A 24544-nucleotide genomic window follows, 5' to 3' on the forward strand; every position below is an offset into this window, starting at 1 on the left:
GAATATTTTTAAAAATATAATAAAAAATTTCTTATTCAATGGCACGAAATAAACATACAAAAAATTCTGTGCCAAAGAATTTTAAAAAAATCTAAAATATTTTTAAATTTGAAATTTAACTAAACAGAATTTTGAAAGATTTAAAAATTTCAATAAAAAAATTATTTGAAAATTGTGAACTTTTTAAAATATAATGGCCAAAAGAATTTTAAAACAATTCTAAAATATTTTAAAATTTGAAATTTAATTAAAAAAAATTATTAATTAAATCTGCAAATGTTTAAGTTCCTCAATTTTTTAACAATTTAAATAGAAATTCAATAAAAATCTCAAAATTTAAAACAATTTCTATTAGAATTTCAAAATTGTGAAAAGCAACAAATTGATGTTGTTTTGAAAGTAGTTTTAATACTTTTTCCCCTAACAAGTTGATTTAAAATTTGAAAATTTTTTGTTTAAACAAAACTAAAATTATGTGATTTTAAGCCTAATCAGTTATAAAAATATATTCTTTGGTTTCCTAAATTTAGCTGTAGTTACAATAGATTTTACAAAACTTATTGATAAATAGAACTTAAACAACCCTAAAATTATGTTTGTATGATTAAAATTACATATATACAATTTGTACATTCAATATTCACCTGCTATATTGCTAACACCCCATTATTAAACCATAATTATATAAATTTACCTCGTTTATAATTTAATTTTACCTCCGTTAATGCGCCAAAGTGGTGTGTTGTATAACAGAGGCACAATGACGTAAATTGGTTAGAGCGGCCGCTGCAATATTCTCCTCTTCGGTTAAACCGGTTTCAATGATTTGCAAACGTCCATAGCCTTGCGATGAGGTAACCGAACTATAATCGGACATGGTATCTTCATGATCATCGTAGACATGTTGAGTATTCGCTGTATACACCTCATTTTGCTCTGTGGTGATTTGTTGCTGGTGTATGGGCGACGATGTTGCCGAAGAAGTTGTATCCTCTGTGCCGATCTCAGGTTTCTCCTGCTGTACAGCTGCTGTTGTTGGTTTTTGCTGATGATTCAATTGATGTTTCTTGAGATAAGCCTGACGTTTGAATTTCTTGCCACACTCCGAGCAGTTGTAAATAGTTTCTGCATCCTCAGATTTTCTATTGGATTTTTGTTCTTTATTTTCTTTTTTATTATTCTGTGAGTTGGCAGAGCCTATAGCTGTTACAGAGCCATCTTTACGGGGCTTGTGCCAACGTCTGTGGGAGGCCAAATTGGCGGGACAATTAAATTGTTTGCCACATTCGGGACAGCGGTATTCGAGCAGCACTATGCAGGCACAACGATGTTGGGCCAAACCGAAAGCATCATCGAATTTAATGCGACACAATTTGCACACATAGTCACCTATGACATTTTTAATGGCCGCCAATTCTGCCTTAGTTTCCTCGGTTATCTCCACTATATTGTATTTGGGATCAATATCGCCATTGCTGTACTGCATGCTGCCATCAGTGATGTCCTCTAGGGGGCGTATGATGGTGCCCGAGACCGGTGAAGAGGTTTCCTCATCGAATTTCAGTTTCCTAGTGGCCTTATTGTTGCGATTGGTTTTATTACTATTGGATGCTGAAGATGTGGTATTTTTACCAGTTTTGGGGGCAGTGTCCGTTGGCTTAATGGGTTTAGCTGGTGTGTTTTCCATTAAAGGCTGTTTGTTGTTCTTGGTTTCCACTTTAAAGATTTTCTGTTGATTCTCTTTGCTGTCGGTTTCACCTTCTGAGCTGGTTTCCGAGAATTTTCTCTTTTTGGTGGGTGTCAAGGGTGGGGTTATGGGTTTTAAATGTTGCTGTACAGCTGGCTCTGGTTGTTGCTTTGTTATGGTGATGGTAGCGGTAGCTGTGGTAGTAGTGTTAGCTGTATTCGTTGTTGCATTACTCTCACAGATCATTTGGCACTGTTGTACCAGTTCATCGATGATTTCTTCACTTGCCTGCGAGGCTGTATCACTGCAGGGTTCAGTATAGACATCGGCGAAATTTGCTGCCATGGGCACCTCACACTCCAGTTGTGGCGACATTGATTTCCTGGACAAATCTAAAGGTATTTCACACTTGGTTTTTATGCTCAAATAACGGCTGCGATATTTGGGTGGCAGGGAGGCCACTGTTGTTAGCAAACCCAAGCCATGAGGCATGCCGCCTATGGAATGGGAATATGTGGCATTGTTTAGCATTTGTAAGTTGTGTTGGGTAACGGCAGCCATTGTTTGTTAAAATGTTTTCAAATATTTGCACTTTTTGAACCGGCTTTTTTTCTATTCAAAACTTTTTGAAATAAATTTTTTAAACAAACTTAAACTTTTTTAACACATTTTTTTACCACACTCAGTTAAAAAAAAAACTTAAACAAAAAAACAAACGTAGAAATTGTATAAATAATAACAAATTTACTATGGCAAAAGACTTTGTTAGACTTGTTGTTGTTGTTAATATGAAGTTACGGCGTTGAGGGTTTGGAGGAGGTGGATTTTTATGGTGAAAGAAAACTAAAACTTAACAAAAATATATTTTTAACAAAACGTTGTAGAAACAAAAAAAGATTTATTTATTTTGTGCTCGTTCGTTGTGCTCTATACGACGTTTATGTTAAGAATGACTAGAATTTTATCCTGTCTGGCAATTTATACAAAATGTTTGTGAACCCTTAGTTAGAAAATGAAGCAAGCAAACAAACAACCCAAAAGGGAAAAATCCTACCAAAACCAACTAACACTACAACGACCTTCCAACCAGACAAAATTTACACACACACAAACAAAAGCACTTACACTCAAACAAATTTCAATTCAACCCCCTTTTTGAGACGGCGATGTCCTTTTAGCCAGACAGCAATCATTTAGTAAAACTCAAATATTAGTCACCCTTTTTTTATTTTAAATACATTTCACACTCATGCACACACACACAGTTACACATAACTTCATAATTATTCTTACATTTAACAGCAGCAGCAACATCATCATCATTATTATTATTTTTATGTTGCATTTTACACACAAAAAAAAACAACAAAGCCTTAGCCGGCGTCAGTGAAAGTCCTTTGCACTCTCTTGTTCGCTCTTTTCATAGCAAAAACAAAACACAAAAACACTCTTATCAAAAAACATGCACTGCTTTTTTTTATTTTCAAACACACTCACACACAAAGCCAAGCAAAAGGACGAAATGTAATAACTAGAAGAAGCAAACCAAAGGATACAAACATAAAATAACAAACAAATTTTAGAAATATTTTATTTGGTGGGGTAGGTATCCCTATAGTTAATGCAAGGATTTCTGTTCTGCTGCTGCTGCTGCAGCGACTTCTACTATTATTACTATTTACTACAACTTCTATGTATGGATGGCTGTCTGTCTGCTCGTAGGACTACGTCTGCTTTTACATCAATTACTTCAACTTTTACTACGAGTAAGCGTTTGTTGGTTGTTGTTCTTGTTTTTTGGTTGTTTGGTAGTAAAATTTTATAAACGGCACATGCCATGGGTAGCTTTTTAATCATATTTGTTGCCGGAAATGCTCGTTTCTGTGTGTATTAGTGGTACTGTTGGTGTTGTTTGTTACCCAGCAAACAAAAAATATTAAAAAGAACAAAAGATTTAAATTATTTAATATGTTATATAGTTAAACATCACTCCATACACACGCAGAGAAAAAATATAATTCGGTATGGTTACTATAACCATTTAAATAGTGTTACAAAATGTTTAACAATATTATAGTCGCAGTAACCATTTACATGATTGTGGTAACCATAATATGGTTAATTTGTGATTCACATGGTTGTATCAAACATATATATGGTTACAATAAACAAATATATATGTTTGTGTCAACCATATTTATGATGAATAATTTTATCATAATATGTTGTTCTCAGATTATGATAAGCTTTAAGCCGAGAGCAACATAATATGATAAGTCCTTCATCATATGAATGGTTGTCACAAACATATATTTGTTTACTGTAACCATATATATGGTTGATACAATCATGTGAATCGTAAATTAACCATATGATGGTTACCATAATCATGTAAATGGTTGCTGTGACTATAATATAGTTAAAAAAATTGTAACAATATTGAAATGGTTTCAGTAACCATGCCCAACAATATGTTTTCTCTGCATGCAGCTTTGTAACATATGTATATAAATTATCGGTTTAATGAAGCCTTCCCTTGAGGTAAGGGAACCGACACAAAAATGATACCATGATTGGTACATCGGGGGTAGGGACCGATTTCTTTTTGTTTTTAATAACTTATATATCATTCTGAAGGATACATTTCTGTCATTTATTCCCACTTTGTTATTGAACATAATAGTGTAAAAAACAAAGTTTCTTTTTTTTTTGCTTCAAAAATGTTGAATTTTGTACCAAAAAGGCGTCATATGCAGGAAGTTTTGCTTTACTTCTTTAATTTGAAAAAAAAAGTGTCGCTGAAGCACACCGATTGCCCATTGAAGGTTTTGCTGAATGTGTTACATCGGTTTTAATGTGCGAGAGATGATTAGTTAGGATCAGAAGTGGTGATATTTACACGAAAGACAAAGATCGCCCAGGGCAGCCAAAAAAGCAGAATATGTCATGCCATCATGACAACACTCGGTCACATGTTGCCGATTAGTTTTGCTTCGAAAATGTGTAATTTTGTACCAACGAATCCTTATATGCGAGAAGTTTTGCTTTACTTCTTTAATTTGAAAAAAAAGTGCAGCTGAAGCACACACGGTTTCAACGTGTGAGAGATGGTTTGTGCTGTTTAGAAGAGGTTAATTTGACACGGAAGACAAAGATCGCCCAGGCCCAGGCCAGAAAACTTTAAAGCAAAAAAAATTAGGGGCATTACTGCGTGAAGATTGTTGTCAAATTCAACAAGACTCGCAAAATAATTGGGAGCTATTCAAGCAGCAATTTCAAAACGCTTGCGAACAGCAGGTTTCATCCAAAAGCAAAGAAATTGGGTACCATACGAATTGAAGCCGAGAGACCTTAAAATACTATTTTGCATGTCCGATACTTGATGGTTGGGAAATATTGCTTCACGCGCTTTATAGTCCAGACATTGCCCCTTCCGACTACTATTTGTTTCGATTGATGCATACTCTTCACTTTGGAACAAACTAGCCGATATTGGCATGATTTGTTCTTGACCTCAGAAGATGAGCAGTATTTTTGGCTCGGAATCCATATGTTGCCAGAAAGATAGGAAAAGATCCTAGCTAACAACAGCCAATACTTTGAAGAAATTTATAATGTACTAAAAAATAAAATTAAGAATTTTAGAAAATCCCGCATTTTTAAGTCATCAACCCTCCCTTATTATACCCTTCACCAAAGTTTGTCACTCCGTTTGTAATTTCTACATTTTTCATTTCCGACTCTATAAAGTAAATATATTCTGGATCCTTATAGATAGCGGAGTCGATTAAGCCATGTCCGTCTGTCTGTCTGTTGAAATCAATTTTCTGAAGACCCCAGATATCTTCGGGATCCAAATCTTCAATAATTCTGTCAGACATGCTTTCGAGAATTTTGCTATTTAAAATCAGCAAAATCGGTCCACAAATGGCTGAGATATGAGGAAAAAACTAAGACAACCTCGATTTTTGACCTATTTTTGACCTGTATCTGGATTACTAAGACATTAATATAGACAATATTGATACCTAATGATAGATATTTCAAAGACATTTGCAACGACGTACATATATAAGACCATAGTATGTTGGACCTACAATGGGTAAAAATCGGAAAAAAAAAATTTAACCCGATTTTTTTTTTCACAAATTTAAAAAAAAAAAATTTAAAATTTAAAAAAAAAGAATTTAAAAAAAAAGAATTTAAAAAAAAAGAATTTAAAATAACAATTTTTTTTTCCAAAAAATGAAAAAAACAACTGGAAAAAAAATTAATTTTGTTTAGCTAAAAATATTTTAAATTTTGTAGTATAATTTGGTGAAGGGTATATAAGATTCGGCACAGCCGAATATAGCACTCTTACTTGTTTTTTTTTATTTTTGCTATTAAATTCTAATGGTCGAGAGTGGGTCAAAAAATCCTTGACTTTTTGAATGAAACACAGGTTTATGGATTAAAAATTAATTTATTTTCCAACGTAGTCTCCTTTGAGGTCCATACACTTTGTTCAACGTTTCTACAATTTTTTTATACCTTACAAAAAATAAGGGATTGAAATAAGTATTTCTTGTGAGACCACTTCATCATTGGAGTCAAATCTCTTTCCTACGAGGCATTTATTCAGGTTTGGAAACAATAAATAGTCAGTAGGGTCATTTCGTAATCTTTCATGAAGTTTTTCCAATGAAACTGCACATGTTAAACCATTTGGACACCCGACTGTGAGCAAACAGGGCAGCCATCTTGCGGATAGCTTTCTCGTACCCAAGTGATCATTCAATTCAATTGAAACCACTGAGCTCTCACACTTTCACTATCCGATAAGCCATTGAATTTTCCAATTATTTCGGGTGTAGATAACTTGGCGTCCAGAACTTTCGGCATCTTTCGAACTTGCATTCAAAAATGTCAATCGAATATTTTTTGGTTAAGTTTATTTTGCAAAAGGAATTTTGAATGTTTTTTTTGGGAATTGTGGAACTCTAAACTTAATTTAGTTTTCTAGTTCTGCATGTTAACCAAACATTTCTAAAAAGCTGTAAAATTTCATTAAAAAAGTTAATAATCAAACATTTTATTTTAAATTTTTTAATTTTGCCAAAAAAAAATCTGCTTATTTTTGCAAATCATCTTCTATGATCTTTTTAATTATTAAAAATTTTATACATTTTTGAAAAGATGACACAATTTTCGTTTTTACGCACCCCAAATGCGGCAATTTTGAAGATTAATTGAAAATTGTTGAAATGTCCTTTATGGCTTTTTTCCATTGACTTAATATGTCCCTTACTTATTTTTCATTTCGTTTATAATTTCCATAAATAGCCTCAAACCTTTTAAAAACTATGAAACAGAAACTGATTTTTTTAAAAATCGCTAGTTTTTGAAATCACTCGATAAACAGAACAGGGGCGTATGTGTTTTTAAGAACTTTTCAGGAAGGCAAAAACTGAGTTTATTTTAATCAGTTTTGTATAGCATTCAAAAGTTTTTATTTTTATTTTACTACGCTTTAGTTACACACAGCCTCAAAAGTTACTCACTTCACACCAGTGAATTTTTTGATTTTTTTAAGATCATGAAAATTCTTATAGTTCGACTTAAATCTTTTTTTTCAGAATCTATTTTACAGCACAATCTCCAACAAACCGAAATTTTCTACAGCCTCAAAAAATGATTCTAAGACGATCCAGCTATGACCGTTCGTCTGTCTATTGAAAGCACGATAGGGTGCAAACTAAAGGAGCTAGTTGGCCGAATTTTTCCACAAATACAATCTGTTGATAAGGTTGTGTGGTATTGAAAAAGGGTTCATGATTTAAGCCAGACCCCATACAAATGTTCCCCCGGAATACTGAAAAAATTTTGGATAAATTAGTTCTAAGTACTCTAAAATTAACTATAAAATACAGCGAAATCGGCTAGAAATCCCTAGTCCCCATACAAGGTCCCCCTCAGAAAATGACTTGAACATTTATAATTGTCTTATAATAATTAATATCCTGATGAAACTGGGCATAAATAATATCGGAACGGTCCATATTTATCAGATACATATATCAGAAAAATATTTTATTGTCACATATTGATGGTGGGTATACAAGATTGGTCACAGCTTGTTCATATTCCATTTTTTACACTTCAAACTAAATTGTTTACTGGGTAGCCAATTAAGCACTTTATTTCATTTTCAGGCGCGTCTGCGTGTATAGTATGTGTTCTTGTTGTATTATTATTATTATTGTACATTGAGGGTACGAGTCTCTAGTATCCTTTTTATTCCAACATCCTTGCATCCTTAATGTTTTTTAGTTAAAATGCACTCGTACATAAACAAAAATATCTTTGCTGGGGCAGTGTTACTTTTCAGGGATTTTTATAGTCTAGTGTTTAAGTTTTCACTGTTCCAATGTTGTTTAGTATATTTCGCTTTTCAATTTTAGGGTTTTTTTTTCATTGCAAACAATTTTATTTTCATCTAATGTTTAGTTTACATGCCACATTTGAAATTCTCTTAGTGGTAGTAAATAAGTAAAGTAAAGTAAGTAAGTAGATTTTCATGTACTATTTTTTTGGGGATATTTAAGCTTTTTCATATCAGAGTTTATTGAACTTTGTTTAACATTTGAAATGGTTAATAAAATTAGGATGTTTAGAAAATAACATTTTTCAAATGTATCTATAGTAATTTATTAATGATGTAAATAAGTATGTCATGTATTGGAGAAATATATACGATTTTATTGCTAGTTTAAGTGTAATGATTGTGGTTACTTGAGCTGAAGTTCATGTAAGCTTCTTTTAATTAGAGTAATTAATAATTATTTATTTATGGCTTTTTTATATGGTTGTATATATGCAGATGTATGTCAATTAAATTGTGGAAGATTGTATTTTAATTATTGTAGCATTAAACTTAGAAATATGCAGCTTTATGGGTAATAAAATATTCGAATTTATTGCTTTTAGGGAATTTTTAAACATTTCACATAAATTTTATTGAGGAAATTGCTTTTTCTAAGGTATCATAGCCTTAACTACAAATGTTTCCTAAAGACTCACTTACATTCAAGATTTCAACTAAAAAATGTTCTATATTTTTTAAATACAGCTCATTAAAAAAATCGGTTTGAGTTCATCACCAATCAAAAAATTCTGGTCAAAATTAATTGGGGACATTGAATTTACTTGCTTCAAGCAATTTGAATAATGTTGATCCAGCAAAAGTACCGCCATCACTTTGCTTTCCTCTTCCTTCCACTTCTTATAAATATGAATACGATTTTCGCGGCCTTATTAGTACAAAACATTTGGGGTATTCACACGGTCTACTATTTGGTCATAATGTCCTAATATATTATGATGGTTTAATAAAATTTTTGTTGTGTTTCAAACAAAAAAGTTCTAAACTAATAAGACCATTTGAACTGTGTTTATTGTTTTGTCATAAAATACACATCAGCATCAACACAACAACAACTAATGACTAATAGCAGACCGTGTGAATACCCCAATTAATACTAAGTTTTTAAAGTAAACCAAAATTCAATCCGAGATTTGAATTTGGCTGTACAAATGGACAATAAAAATAATGAATGTTTTGTTGTCACATTTCGAACAGTCATTCGGGATCTCATTTTTAGATGCATTAAGAAAGTAAAATAATTTGATTAATTTTAGGATCATTTCAATTGAATCCACTTTCAGGACCACATGCATCAAATTTCATGTTTCTTAATTCCTTATAATATAAAAATAGAAAAGTATCATTAAAAAAAGTTACAAAAACTTCATTCCTTATTCAGTTTTATGTAACCTACTTAATGTTTCGATGATTGATAAGGTACCATTAAGTCGCCATTTGTGAATTCTCACTCGTTCATTGCACAGAAAAAAATTACGACAAATCGTGTTTCCATGTTCATTAATATTGAGATTAAAAAAAAACGAATAAAGAAATATTAAGGTCTTTATTTTTACGTTCTCTCATCCTGCAGGATATTACATTTGCTTATTTTATTGGGTGTATGCCTTATTTGAAAGTGCGGCAGTTTTTCAAATTTTTTGCTTTTATTTCGAAACATTTCACTGTGGTTCCAAATCAAAATCTAGGTGGAGAAAATTATAAAAATTGGTATCTTCAGAATAAACATTGATATAGGCTTTTATTAAGTGTATGTGTTATATTTATGCGCCTATCCTTTTTCCTGTTATAGTCCTTTAAACTTGGGTCTCAAATATAGTAATATTTTTTTCTAAGATTATTATATAGCTTGCCAAAAAAAAGACCGCCGAATTACTATATACATCATTTAAAGAAACTTCTGGGAAATGTTTTTGTAAAAAAAATTGTAGACGCCAGCACCCGCCGAAATACTTTTTTTTTAATTTTTATGGAATGGAATTTTTAGAAATATTTTTTTTTATTATTGATTTTTATATATCTAGACCCTACTGTAAATTGAAAAAAGTTTATATACATCTTTTAAACATTTTTTTTTGGAGTCTGGGAGACCAATTCTATATAAAAAGAGTGCCAAATAATTTTGTCCACCTAGATATTGATTTGGAACCACAGTGCAATATGGGATATTCTGTTCTAAAGTGAAACTTATCCCAGAAAGAGCATGCTGCATCGATCGTTACAAATAGTAGTCAGACGGCGCATGGTCTGGACTAAAAAGTGGGTGAAGCAAAACTTCCTAACCACTTCATTCTAAATACTTTTTAATGTGACCGAGTATTGTCATAATGACATATTACGGTTTCATGTCTGACCACATATTCTGGGCGTTTTTCGGATAATTCTATCTTCAAACGAATCAGTTGAATTCGGCACAGGTTCTCTGTTATGTACTGGTCAGATTTAAGCAGCTCATAATTGGAAGGAACCTTTGGCTCCCAACAAATACAGAACATTACCTTAGCCCCATGGATATTTGGCTTTGATGTCTATTCGGCTAGTTGACCGGGCTTCACATGCAATCTCTTACGCTTTGGGTTATCTCTCTCTCTCGGCTTCAATTCGTATGGTACCAAATTGTCTTGATTTTACTGCTGAATACTGCTGCTCGTAAACGTTTTGAAATTGATGATTGAGTAGCTCCCAATGATTTTGCATGCTCTTGTTGAGTTTTACAATAATCTTCATGGAGTAGTGCCTAAAATTCCTGGTCTGGAAACTCTTTTGGCTGGCCTGGGCGATCTTTCTGAAACCATCTCTATCATGTTGAAACCTATGCACAGTGGTTTAGAAACGTTTTTTTTTTTAAATAATTACACCAAACGTACAAATATGTCAACGGGGTAGGATTTGTGGATCTTCTGAGGAGTAAATAAAGGCTTTTTTATAAAAGTATTTGATATTGATGAAAACCTTAGGAATTGAAGATTGATATTTTAGTAAAATTAAATAATTTTATAAATGGTTGGGACGTCATTTAACTTAAAAACTAAAAAAAAAATATAATATGGTGATTTTCCATGAAGAAAAATATAATACTTGAATTTATGTAAAATTTAAACGGTTACAGATATCATAGACCCAAATGTCCTTAAATCAATGGCATTATAATTTTTGACTTTTTTTATTTTCAAATACCCAAATTTCTAAAACGGGGAAAAAATGTGTTCCCAAAAATTACTTTTTTTAGAAAAGTGCCTACTTTGACGTTATTTACCGTGTGATAGTAAAAAAAAACTTCATAAATATTTAATGTGCTGTTTTTCTATAGCGAACGAGTGCTTTGAATGGACGTTTTACATGTATGTCAAATTTCCAAAGTACTTGTTCGCTATAGAAAAATAGCACATAAGAAACATATCGCACACCCAGTTCAAAAGTGACACAACTCAAAATTTATTTTTCGGGTTATATAAACCCGAAAAATTAATTTTACACTTAAACTATGCACAATACATTTGTTTATCAATACAAAAGATATCAGTGTATTCGGTTGTTTTTAACTGTGGCTAAAAAAAAAACACTAATGTCTTTCATTATGTATCAATTGCTATATATTTATTTTCGATTTCTGAAAAATTAAAATTTTGAATTGTGTCACTTTTGAACTGGGTGTGCGATATGTGGTTATACAAGCTTGGAGGGTTTTCGATGATCGGTGGTTTGCCTTTTTAGAATTTTTTACTTTAACATAAATTTTTTTTAAATTGGCCAAATTTTGATAGGTCTGCGGGGTGTTGTGTATACTTAAGTGAGCCATGTTTTACTTTACACTCTTTGGCATTAAGTTCTGTTTTCGGATCATATAAAAATTGTATATAGTCCCGAAGAAAATTTTTTTCTAAAAAAGAAAAAATATAGGGATTTTTAAAAAAAAAAAAAACGTAAAAAATACGTCCCTTTTTAAATGATTCAACTTTGGATGCGAGTAATTTTTTATAGGGATTAGATAACTTATTTTTTATTTTATTTGGAATTTTATGGCCAATATAGCTGATATTTTAAAAATAAATTTCGACCCTCCATAGGCCCGTCATATTTAAAAAACCATAAAAAATCTAGCAAAATTAAAAAAAAAAACAAATCAATAAACCTGAATATCTTTTCAATTTATAGAGATAACCTATACATGAAAGCTTAGATCTTCTCAAGAACTATTTATATTTTAAATTTCAGTTCATTCGGATGATAAATGGATTTTTAGCTATTTTTTTAAAAATAATTTAAGACCCGTGGTGATTAACATTGAGGGGCTACGCACTGGCCCCCATTAGCGCAAAGAAGCTGAACAAAGGTAGATCAAAACACCTCAGCTTCAACCATATGAAATTTCGTAACAATATCTCCAATAGTTCCCGAGATACCGAATTGTTTCCAAAAAAAACGTTTCTAAACCACTGTGCGATGAAACACATTCACTATAAGCTTTGGTGAGCTATCGATATGCTTCAGTGGCACTTTTTTCAAATTAAAGAAGTAAAGAACAACAGAAATAAAATTAATACAAAATTCGGCATTTTCGAAACAAAAAAGATCGCAAATTATCATCCTTTTTCATTTAGATCAGTTAATTTTCATATGAAAAATCGATTTAGGTTTGCATTTGGACCACTATTTACCTGTTTTATGTTTCAGTTCATTTTCATTTTACTACGATTGGACGGGTAAGTGAATCGGGTTAGCTAGTTTATATAAAAAATTTGAACTTCGACCTCGATAAAATATAAACCAAAGCGATGGATTGACAAAAAATTTTTGATTTCTCCCACAATTTAGGAAAAAGTATATGGAATGTATTAAAGATTTTACCAAAAGCTAAACAAATTCAATTAATTTCAATGCTTTTAACAGATTCCAATGATAATTTGGGTCAAGAGTTGGATGGGAGAGAAAATAGTTGATGATGCATCTTATAACCTTTTAAAACAGCTTCATCAAGATTTTTTTCAAAATATTTCAATAATGAAGTTACAAACCTAAAAATATTTAACTTAAATATCTTTATTTTAAACTCTCATAAAAACTGTACTTTCATATACCCCAAAGAACTAAAATCAATTGCACTAGATACATTAACGTACTCTGAAAATTTACTCTACTATTGTGATTCCCTTCACAAAACAGCAAAAACAAATCTAAATTTTAATACAACTACAAAGACATGTTGCTGATTACAGAGAGAGAGAGAGACACACACTCACAGATATTCAGATATCCTTCGTAGTTTTGCAAAGTGAACTTGTTTTTCACATGATTTTTATTGTTGTCATTGCTATGTTATTTTTTCTTTCGTTTACTATTTGTATTTACTTTTCTTTTTTTTGTTGCTTAATGTTGCACTACGTTGTGGCACGTGCAAAAATATCAGCGACGGTATGTCAACCCCCAAAGTGGGATAGAAAATACACAAATCTACTCAAATATAAATGTAAGGATATGTGTGGATGTGTGTGTGTGTACAACTGAAATTTACAGAGTTTATTTTCAAACATATTCCCAAATGCAATACGCGTATTGGTAAATGCCACAAACAGAGTTGCCAAGAACACTAACAAATTTTAATCTTTTGTGTTTTGGTTTCAGCTGAGGATCTTTATTTCTTTGTTTGAAATATAAAGAGTTGGCTGTTTTATTGTTATTTTAGGGACAGATTTATTGAAACATTTGTTTTATCGGTATAACAGCTGATTATTGAGAGAATTAGTTGTTAAGCATAATTAAGGATGAAATATTAATGACAAATTATAGAATAGTAAAGAATAGTTTTTATAGAAGTAGGAAACTAATTGTTTATATGTATTTCGTAAGAAATCCTTTTCAATTAATGATTTATGCAAAAGTACATCAATGCATGCATTACAAAACACAAATTATCTCCAAATTTTTTTTTTTAAATTTAACTGTGACTTTAGTTACAGATTTGTTAATATTTCCCTCGAAGGTCGATCGATATGCATTCTGACTTTTAGTTTTTGTTCTGTCAGTTAGCTGTTTTGTGAGTGATGTCATAATTTTAGAACGTGAAATTTTGTGTTTTTATTTTTTTTTAAATCAAAGTTTTACTTACTTTTTAATTAATTTTTCATTAATTTTTCAATAAAATCGTATCATAATTATTGTTTTTATACCCTTCACCATGAGTGGCAAGGGTATATATAAGTTTGTCATTCCGTTTGTAATTTCTACATTTTTCATTTGCGACCCCACAAAGTATATATATTCTGAATCGTTATAGATAGCGGAGTCGATATAGCCATGTCCGTCTGTGTGTTGAAATCAACTTTCTGAAGCCCCCAAATAACTTACATACAATGAAACATCAATATCACCGAAATTCTTCCGGCTCGGTTGCTATTTAAAATCGAGAAAATCGGTCCACAAATGGCTGAGATATAAGGAAAAAACCAGGACAACCTCGATGTTTGACCTATTATGACCCATATCTGGATTACTAAGACATTAATATAGACAATATGGATATCTAATGATAGATATTTCAAAGACCTGTGCAACGACGTATATAAGACCATAGTAAGTTGGACCTACAATGGGTCAAAATTGGAAAAAAATATTTTTTAATCCGTATTTTTTTTTTCACTAAATATTAAAAAAAAATTAAAAACTAAAAAAAAAAATTTTAAAAAAAATGTTTAAAAAAATTTTTTAAAAAAATTAAAAAAAAAATTTTAAAAATTTTAAAATTTAAAAAACAATTTCGAAAAACAACTGGAAAAAAAATTTTTGTTTACCTAAAAATATTTAAAATTTTTATTTTAAAGTATATTTTGGTGAAGGGTATATAAGATTCGGAACAGCCGAATATAGCTCTCTTACTTGTTTACACCTAAACCGGCAACAATGCCCTGAGGCACTCTTCATCTTTTTGCACCTGGTTCCTAAACTTAATTTGCAAATTAGTTTCTGATGGCTGTTCTGAGTTTATTGGGTCATAATTACCTTAAAAAAGTTATTTGACTACTTTAACAACCATCACTTTCTGCAATATTTTTAGCTATTTGAACAGCACTAATTTGGATCGAATCAACTTTCACGATTCGTTCAATTTTCCGTACCACGAATCTATAATTTTTCACCGGCCTCTTCCTGGAGAAATTTTTAATGTTCCAGTTAATTTTTTGAACTTTTCAACAACATATTGCACTGAAGAACGAGTTCTAGAAATAGTTTCGGAGATTTGTCCAAAACTTTTACATACCTTCATTGTGCATTTTAATGATAAATTCTTGAAATAGGAATTTTATAATTTGCACTGATTTGAAAAGTTAACATTTTAAATTAATGATTAAAATCCGTCCTGACAACATTATAAATTAAAAAGTAAACAGTTTTATGGCTGGTTTAGCCGGCCGTTGTAAGGGGTTTAGAAATGTTTTTATACCCTACACCACCATAGTGGGGAGGGTATTATGCGTTTGTGCAGATGTTTGTAACGCCCAAAAGTATTAGTCTAACACCCACCTTAAGTTGTACCGATCGACTTAGAATCACTTTCTGAGTCGATTAAACGATGTCCCTCCGTCCGTCTGGTTGGCTGGCTGACCATGTAAACCTTGTGCGCAGAGTACAGGTCGCAATTTTGAAGATATTTCGATCATATTTAGTACATATTATTTTTTCGGTCCAAGGACCAAGCTTATTGAAACTGGCTGAAATCGGTCCATTATTTCACCTAGCCCCCATACAAATGTCCTTCCGAAATTGGACTTTATCGGTCATAAATGTTTAATTTATAAATGTATCTCCACAAATTGCGCTCCAAATAATTTTTATATATACCAAATTCATGTCACTAAATTTTGTTACGATCGCTCCATAATTAGTCATAGCTCCCATATAGACCAGCTTCCGAAAATCACTTTAACATGCATAAATCGCTTAAAAATTTTGGTATACTCACAAAATTCAACACAGTAAACTTTCATATAGACATAAATCACACGACCTAATTTCATAATGATCGGTCCATAATTGGTCATAGTTCCCATACAAGGCCCACTTCCGAAAATCACTCAAAAATATAAATTATTGAAATTTTAAAAGAAAAATGTTTTTGCTCTTTTACTTAGTGCAGGGTATTATATGGTCGGGCTTAACCGACCATACTTTCTTACCTGTTTTTTTTTTGGAAATAATTCAGTATCTCGTGAAATATTGGCTCAAAGTTGGTCACTTCGGTTCTCAAATTTTTTAAAAAAAATCGTCAAAAATTGGAAAAAATTTTCTTCGGGACTATATACAATTTTTATATGATCCAGAAAGATAACTTAAGTGAAAAGCGTGTAAAGTAAAATTTATATATATGTATATAAGTTTGTCATTCCGTTTGTAATTTCCACAATATAATTTTACGACCTTATAAAGTATACATATTCTGGATCCTTATAGAGAGCGGAGTCGATTAAGCCATGTCCGTCTGTCTGTTGAAATCAACTTTCCGAAGCCCACGAATAACTTACATACACGATTCATACATCATTATCTCTGGAATTCTTCCGGCTCGATTGCTATTTAAAATCGAGAAAATCGGAATGGCTGAGATATAAGGAAAAAACCAGGACAACCTCGATTTTTGACCTATATCTGAATTACTAAGTCATTAATATAGACAATATGGATATCTAATAGGGTATTCATTCGACTACTGATCGTTCGATTAATCGAATAATTTCTTACGAATAATTATTCGAACAATTTAAAAATAGCCAGTTTCGAATAACGAATAATTCGAAAAATTTTATGTAGAATAATCGAATAAAACGAATAAATGTTCATATATATTTAAATTTATTAAATTGCTTAAAATTTTTCATAATTTCAAATTTAAATAAGTAATAATGACTCACAAAAATTGTATTGTTTCTGAAAGTCGACAAATAACTTTAGACAAAGGGACTTTCGATCACTGTAGATGAGTGTTCCGATAGCTCCTTCTATAAATATTACTGCAAGAAGTTACAATTCTAAAAACAAATATTTCAAAATTATTAACTTAGGACTTGAACCAATGAAAACAAAAGGAACGGAATAAAATATTTGTTATTTAGGTGGCGAAATATTAGAAGAATCGCAATTAATAATCAAAATATTAACTTAGATTAAAGTGGAGTTGAATGTGATGGAGAATGTGATTTTGAAACGATCGTCGAAAGTGATATTGAGGATGACATTTATAATGATTACATTGAAATAGATGAAGGCCATGATCTTAAAATATATGTATATAAGTGATGTTATTAACCGCGTACGTAAGTTTTGCAAAATATTTAATAAATCGAATGATAAACACAAATATTGCAAACTAACGTTTTGTTGCAAGAAAAGCATGGAGTTCGTCTTATACATGATTTTGACCATCGTTGGACATCTTTGTCTAACATGGTAATAATCTTTTTGCGTATTTGTAAATGCGTCAATCATGCAAAGGCTGATTTAAAATTAGCCACGTTCACTGACAATGATATCAAACTTTGGACAGATTTCCTTTATTGTGTAATTCCCCAAGACCACTTTATTAAGCAAAGATTCGGCAACGTTGATAGAGCTTGAGGGTATAATACAATTTGTTATAAATAATTTAGAAATAGTGAATAATTAATTTACTTAAGAATTAGTTACTCATTTTAAAACCCGAATTAATGAACGACATATAAAAGTACTTAATACGTTTTTATTGTACTTGAATTCAGGATCATGTCCAACTAGCTCAAATTTTTTAAAGCATAGCATAATCTGATCAGAATTTTTCTGTTGAAAATTTAAAGATGGACTTTGTTTTCGAATGTTTTTGAACATTATCAATACTTGAATTGTTGACTTTAATGTTATTTTTTGTTTTTCTTTAACAATATAATATTAAAAAACTGACATCAAAACTTCATTCTTTACTTTTTTTAAAAAAAATTAAATTATTCGAATAATTCGATTAATTTTAAACGTGTGATCGAATTATTCGAACAAGTTAAAATCTCTTATTCGAATTATTCGTTTTATTCGAACAAGAGAAATATCGAATAATACCCTAATATCTAATGATAAATATTTCAAAGACCTTTGCAACGACGTCGCGACGTATATAAGACCATAGTAAGTTGGACCTACAATCGGTCAAAATCGGAAAACATATTTTTTAACCCGAATTTTTTTCGTTAAATATTAAAAAAAAAATTCAAAAAACTAAAAAAAAATTTTAAAATTTAAAAAAAAAAAATTAAAATAAACAATTCGAAAAAAATTTTTTTCCAAATAATGAAAAAAAAACTTTGTTTACCTAAAAATATTTGAAATTTTTATTTTGAAGTACAATTTGGTGAAAGGTATATAAGATTCTGCACAGCCGAGTATTACTGTATTACTTCTTTTTGGACCACATTTGCCCCGTTTTAGGAATTTAAATTTTATATTTTTATACGTGGAAAATCACTGACGTACCAAAAGTTTATAAAACTATTTAATTTTACTAAAATAGCAATCTTCAGGTCCTAAGGTTTTCACCAATATCAAATACTTATATAAAAAAAAACCTTTATTTACTCCTCAGAAGATCCACAAATCTTGCCCCTTTGACAAATTTGTATGTTTTGTCATATATTTCTCGAAAACAACTCAACTTGTAACAATATATCCAATAGTTCCTGAGAAACCGAATTATTTCCAAAAAAAAAACGTTGCTAAACCTCTGATCGTTGATGGAATGTTACCGTAATGTTGACTTAACGTAACACTTTAATGCGATTATAGAGCATTACAAATATGTAACACGAATTTGACATAAAAATAAAAAAAAATATTTTTACCGGTTTTTTAATTGGTTTTATATAAAATAATAAAATATTAAACCAATATCTGTTAGCAGATGTCAAGTAGAAACATAATTAAACTATATTTTTAACAGTTTCAGACGTTACAGTTACGTTAAATTTCATCACTATAACTGAAAATTAAAAATCCTAATGGCAACCCTCTTAATAATAATATTGTGCACACTACAAAAAAAAAAAAAACTAAAAATTTTGAATAGAGAATTTCGTTAAAAACATATCCTCATGCAAAATACACACACTCTTACACAAAAACAACATTAAATATCAAAAAAAAAAACTGAAGAAACAAAAAAAACATTAAAATGCTTCTACCAAAGCTTTATGATTTTGCGTGTATTTTTTTCTGATTCACTTTTTGAAAGGGGGGTTGCTAAGGAGTTACCACATACCCACAGTGTATGGGTACTGTAGGAATACTATATCGTAAATACACCTCTCATACATTGAAAACCGTACTTATTTATGAACGTTCGAACCTTCGTATGTACGACCATACACTTGGTACTATAATGAACCACATTGGAAGAACATTATTAAGGATATACGAGTACAATTTATATATAGAATTGTAGAATACAATACAATTGCACACTTATACTGCTAAACATACTTGTACTTGTAAATTACTTAAATGTATGGGTGCAAAAATGTTCTCATACTTTCAATAGACATACGTACGAATGTTTATTAGGATGGTCCAACAAAAATTTGTATGATGTTCCCAGCCTAACACTTAAATAAGAAGATTAACAGTAAGTTTATACACAGCTATAAACACATTTTGAATTTTGTGCCAACAAAGCGTCATATGCGGGAAGTTTTGCTTTACTTCTTTAATTTGAAAAACTCAACAAGAGCTTAAAATCATTGCCAGCTACTCAATCAGCAATTTCAAAACATTTGCATGCAGCAGGATTCATCCAAAAGCAGGGAAATTGTGTATCATAGGAATTGAAGCTGAGCGACCTTGAAAGATGAGTTTGCATGTCCGAAATGATGCTTGAACGCTATAAAGGAAAATCATTAGTTGCAATAGATCCATTACGATAATCTGAAGCCTATGTGAAGCCCGGCCAACCAGCCGAAACGACACCAAAGCCAAATACCCATGGCGCTAAGATAATGCTCTGTATTTGGTGGGAGCAAACGGGGCTTAGACTGTCAGACTGTCACAGGAAATCTGTACCGAATGCAAATGATTCGTTTAAAGCGAGCATTTACCGAAAAACGTCAAGAATATATGGTCAGACATTAAACCGTAATATTCCATCATGACAACGCTCGGCCTGTTAAAAAGTATTTAGAACGAAATTTTAACTCCCCCTTTTACTCCAGACTGTACCCCATCCGACTACTATTTCTTTAGATCTAAGCAGAACGTTCTCTATAGGCTTGATTCGTTCTTGGCCTCAAAAGATGAGCAGTTTTTTGGCACGCTAAAAATTTAAAAAAAATTTTGATTTTTCAAGTCATACAACCAATATAAGAGTTTTGAATTACTTTTAATGATAGAACAATATTTCATGTGACATAAATATGATATTTGTTAAGAAATTTATATTAACTAGAGTATAGATTACATTTTCTAAGAAAAAGAGGAGGATTGGCAATATAACAGATCTCCTGCTGCAAAGGCTTTCTAAAAACAGCCTTCTTTCGGAAGAGGATCCCAAAAATCGATATTGTAAGTTTAACCAGTACCAAGTCCACAAACTTCTCCCTTTGGAAGGCAGTTAAGAACATTAAGCCACCGATAGAGCGTCAAAGTCCCATATCAAAATCTGATGGTACCTGGGCATGTAGTGCAAAGGATAAAGCCATAGTTTTCTTTAGTAATATGTTCCAACCAAACCCCCAACAAATAATTTTGTATTATGGACTCTGAACTAATCAGTATTAGTCTAGAAGATGTTCAGAAAGTCATAAAAGAAACTAAAAACAAGTAAGAAAGTATGGTCGGTCAAGCCCGACCATATAATACCCTACACCAAGTAAATGAGTAAAAATATTTTTCTTTTAAAATATCAATAATTTATATTTTTGAGTGATTTTTGGAAGTGGGCCTTATATGGGAGCTATGACCAATTATGGACCGATCACCATAAAATTAGGTCGTGTGATTTATGTCTATATTAAAGTTAACTATGTTGAATTTTGTGTGTATACCAACATTTTTAAGCGATTTATGCACGTTAAAGTGATTTTCGGAAGCGGGTCTTATATGGGAGCTATGACTAATTATGCACCGATCGTAATAAAATTTGGTGACATGAATTTCGTATGTATAAAAGTTATTTGGAGCGAAATTTGTGTAGATACATATATAAATAAACATTTATGACCGATAAAGTCCAATTTCGGGAGGACATTTGTATGGGGGCTATATGAAATAATGGACCGATTTCAGCCAGTTTCAATAGGGTTCGTCCTTGGGCCGAAAAAATTATATGTACCAAATTTTATCGAAATATATTCAAAATTGCGACCTGTACTTTGCGCACAAGGTTTACATGGACAGCCAGCCAGCCAACCAGACGGACGGACGGACGGACGGACGGACATCGTTTAATCGACTCAGAAAGTGATTCTAAGTCGATCGGTATACTTTAAGGTGGGTGCTAGACTAATATTTTTGGACGTTACAAACATCTGCACAAACGCATAATACCCTCCCCACTATGGTGGTGTAGGGTATAAATATGGCAAACTATTATTCAATGCGACCTTGTCTCTAGGAGTTTTTCCAACTGATTGGAAAATCTCCCAGACTATAATGATACCCAAGTCAGGAAAGGATTTGACATTGGCATAATCCTACAGACCGATTAGCTTATTGCCTTATTTGTCTAAACTATCTGAGAAAATAATCCATTATCCAAGATCATCAATTAGGATTTCGTGAACATCACAGAACAATTGAGCAAGTTAACCGTCTAAATGGAGAGATTCGAAAATCTTCCGAACTAAACACGTACTGTTCGGTAATATTTATAGATGTTTCCCAGGCTTTTGACAAGGTTTGGCATAAAGGTCTAATACACAAGATAAAATACCTACAGCCTTCTAGTACACACAAAATACTAGAGTCTTTCCTATCGGATCGCTTGTTTAGATTAAAGTGCGGCGATTATGTGACAAGCGATTATGCGATCACTGGTGGTGTACCTCAGGGAAGTGTTCTAGGACCAACCCTGTACCTATTATACACATATGATTTGCTCGAGTCCGAAGAATTAACCATTTCCACCATTGCAGATAACACAGCAATTCTTAGTTCTCATAGATAGTTATCTCAGACGCGTGGAGACGTGGTTAAAAAATTGGAGAATGCAATTAAACGAAATCAAAAGCAAACACCTAATGTTTTCACTTAGGAGCAGAAGTTATGCACTAGTGACACTAAATAGTGTAAACATCACACAGTCTGATTACGTTACATACCATGGTATTCATTTATATAGACGTCTTAATTTGCGTTGGCACATAGAAGCCGAATGGCTCCACATGAAACTAAAAGCTTCTAATTTACACTGGCTAATCCGCCATCCATCGAAATTAAGCTTGTAAAGTCATCCTGTATAAGACAGTCTTAAAACCAATTTGAACATACGGAATCCAATTATGGGTAACAGCAAGCAATACCAGCATAGATCTCATACAGAAGGCTCAATCCAAAATTTGTAGACACATGACGGGAGCTCCATGGTACATAAGAAATGAGAACATCCACAGAGTCAGTTGACACTTAGTGACAATTGCCTATCCAATAGGTTACTGCTGGTGGGTAAAATAACTACTTAATACAGAGCAGTAAAAGTAACTACTCCCTAGATTACTTAGAGACACTAAAATGACAATTGACTTCTGGCTAGAAGTGTCATATTTAGTATTTAGTTCTGGGTAACAATCTCGAATTAGGCTAAAATCAATTGACATATATTATAAAGACTTAACTCTGAATTACAAGAGGACACTTAGTGACAATTAACTCTTCAATATATTACATCTTGTGGATAAAATAACAACTTTCTAAAATACAGTACAAAAAATACTAAACTGGCTAAACCCTAGATTGCTCAGAGACAATACAGTGACAATTGACTTTACACTAGAAGTGTCCTATTTACTATGACTAAATTATGTTAAAAATATCCCAACAGTTCAGGGCAACTGTTTCGAATTAGGCGGAAATCAATTGATATAGATTATAAAGACTAAACAAAACCAAAGCAATGCTCATAAATTCATCATGCAACACGAACTTGCAGCTTTCGAGGCAACGCATTGATGATGTTGAAAACTTTTGCTATCTGTGGAGTATAATTTTAAAAAGTTGGGACAAGAAAGAAGATATTCAGAATAGACTTTGTAATTCAAGGCAAGCTTATGGTATACTCAACAAATTCTGGAGATCGCAAAATATCTCAACTTACAACAAAGTCAAGGTGTGTTTAACAAAAATGTGAAATCTGGGCTTCTATATGGCTGCGAAACATGGAATATATCGAGTCGCGAAATATTTTGGTCAGGATATCAAGTCAAGATTTGTGGAATAGAACAAATCAGGTTCATTTGGGTTTGAGTATACGATCGCGTAAATATGATTGGCTGGGACACACAATGAGAACTTCAGCTAACTGTATAACTAGACAGTCCGTCAGATATAGCCCCAAGGTTCTAGGAGACCTGGCAGACCTGCAAATACTTGGAGACGACAAATTGAGAACGAGTTGAATAAGCATAGTTGCTTACAAATGGGGCCCTCCTAATATACATATGCAAGTGTGTCTATGCATGAGAGTTTTGCAAGTTTATTTACTTTGCTTCATTTTTATTCCTTCTATTCTTGTTGCTGTTGAATATTTATTTTATTCTATTTTTCTGTTTTTACATTTTTCAATTTCCATCGACTTGTTGTTTTTTATGATTGTATTTGTAACACAATTCCTCAGTTTTTATTCGGTTTTGTATAGAAAATGAAATTTTTATTTAAGGTTTCCATTTCATGATAGAAACAACTTTCAAACAACTGCCTGGCCACATAGCTCTGCCAGGGAAGAGGAGCAGAGAGCAAATCAAGTAAATATAAGGTTTATTGTGACAGCCACCCCTTTGTATCTTTCCTGCTAGTCAGTCAGTTTGTATTTTTATTATTTTTCGAATGTATTGGGTGGGTGAATTCTTGTGTTGTGTTTGGGAATACAGTGCATTTCATTATTATTGTTGCAGGGTTAACCACCCACCCTCAATAGGATTTTTTTTTTACTTTTCGTCTTGTTGTTGATTTTTTTCTCATGTATTTATTTTATAAGATTCGTTTTTGTTGGGAAAACACAATAAGAGTTGAAAGCTGTGGTAGACAACCTTTAAATCCTAAAATGGATATTTGGAAATTTCAGTAAATTTAGAATAAATAACGTTTTTTTCACAAAACAAATACTAATTAAGAAACTCTTGGTCCACTAAGACCCTTCGTAATTCGTTTTTTTCAATTTTTCTTCTCTATGATGTGAAACTTTAAACATGTTTTAACAATCCTAGGAAATATCTAAA

The 24544-nt window shown here is 31.8% G+C and overlaps 1 protein-coding gene across 1 annotated transcript; it reads right to left on the reverse strand.

Moving 5' to 3' along the window:
- Window positions 1–695: 695 nt before the first annotated feature.
- nerfin-1 (nervous fingers 1) lies at window positions 696–2284 on the reverse strand. The gene has a single exon (XM_065504632.1). It carries the CDS (start codon window positions 2246–2248, stop codon window positions 722–724), a length of 1527 nt encoding a protein of 508 aa, XP_065360704.1. The 5' UTR covers window positions 2249–2284; the 3' UTR covers window positions 696–721.
- Between the last annotated feature and the right edge of the window lie 22260 nt (window positions 2285–24544).

The sequence above is a fragment of the Calliphora vicina genome, chromosome 3, assembly GCF_958450345.1.
Source record: "Calliphora vicina chromosome 3, idCalVici1.1, whole genome shotgun sequence".
In the NCBI taxonomy this organism is placed as follows: domain Eukaryota; kingdom Metazoa; phylum Arthropoda; class Insecta; order Diptera; family Calliphoridae; genus Calliphora; species Calliphora vicina.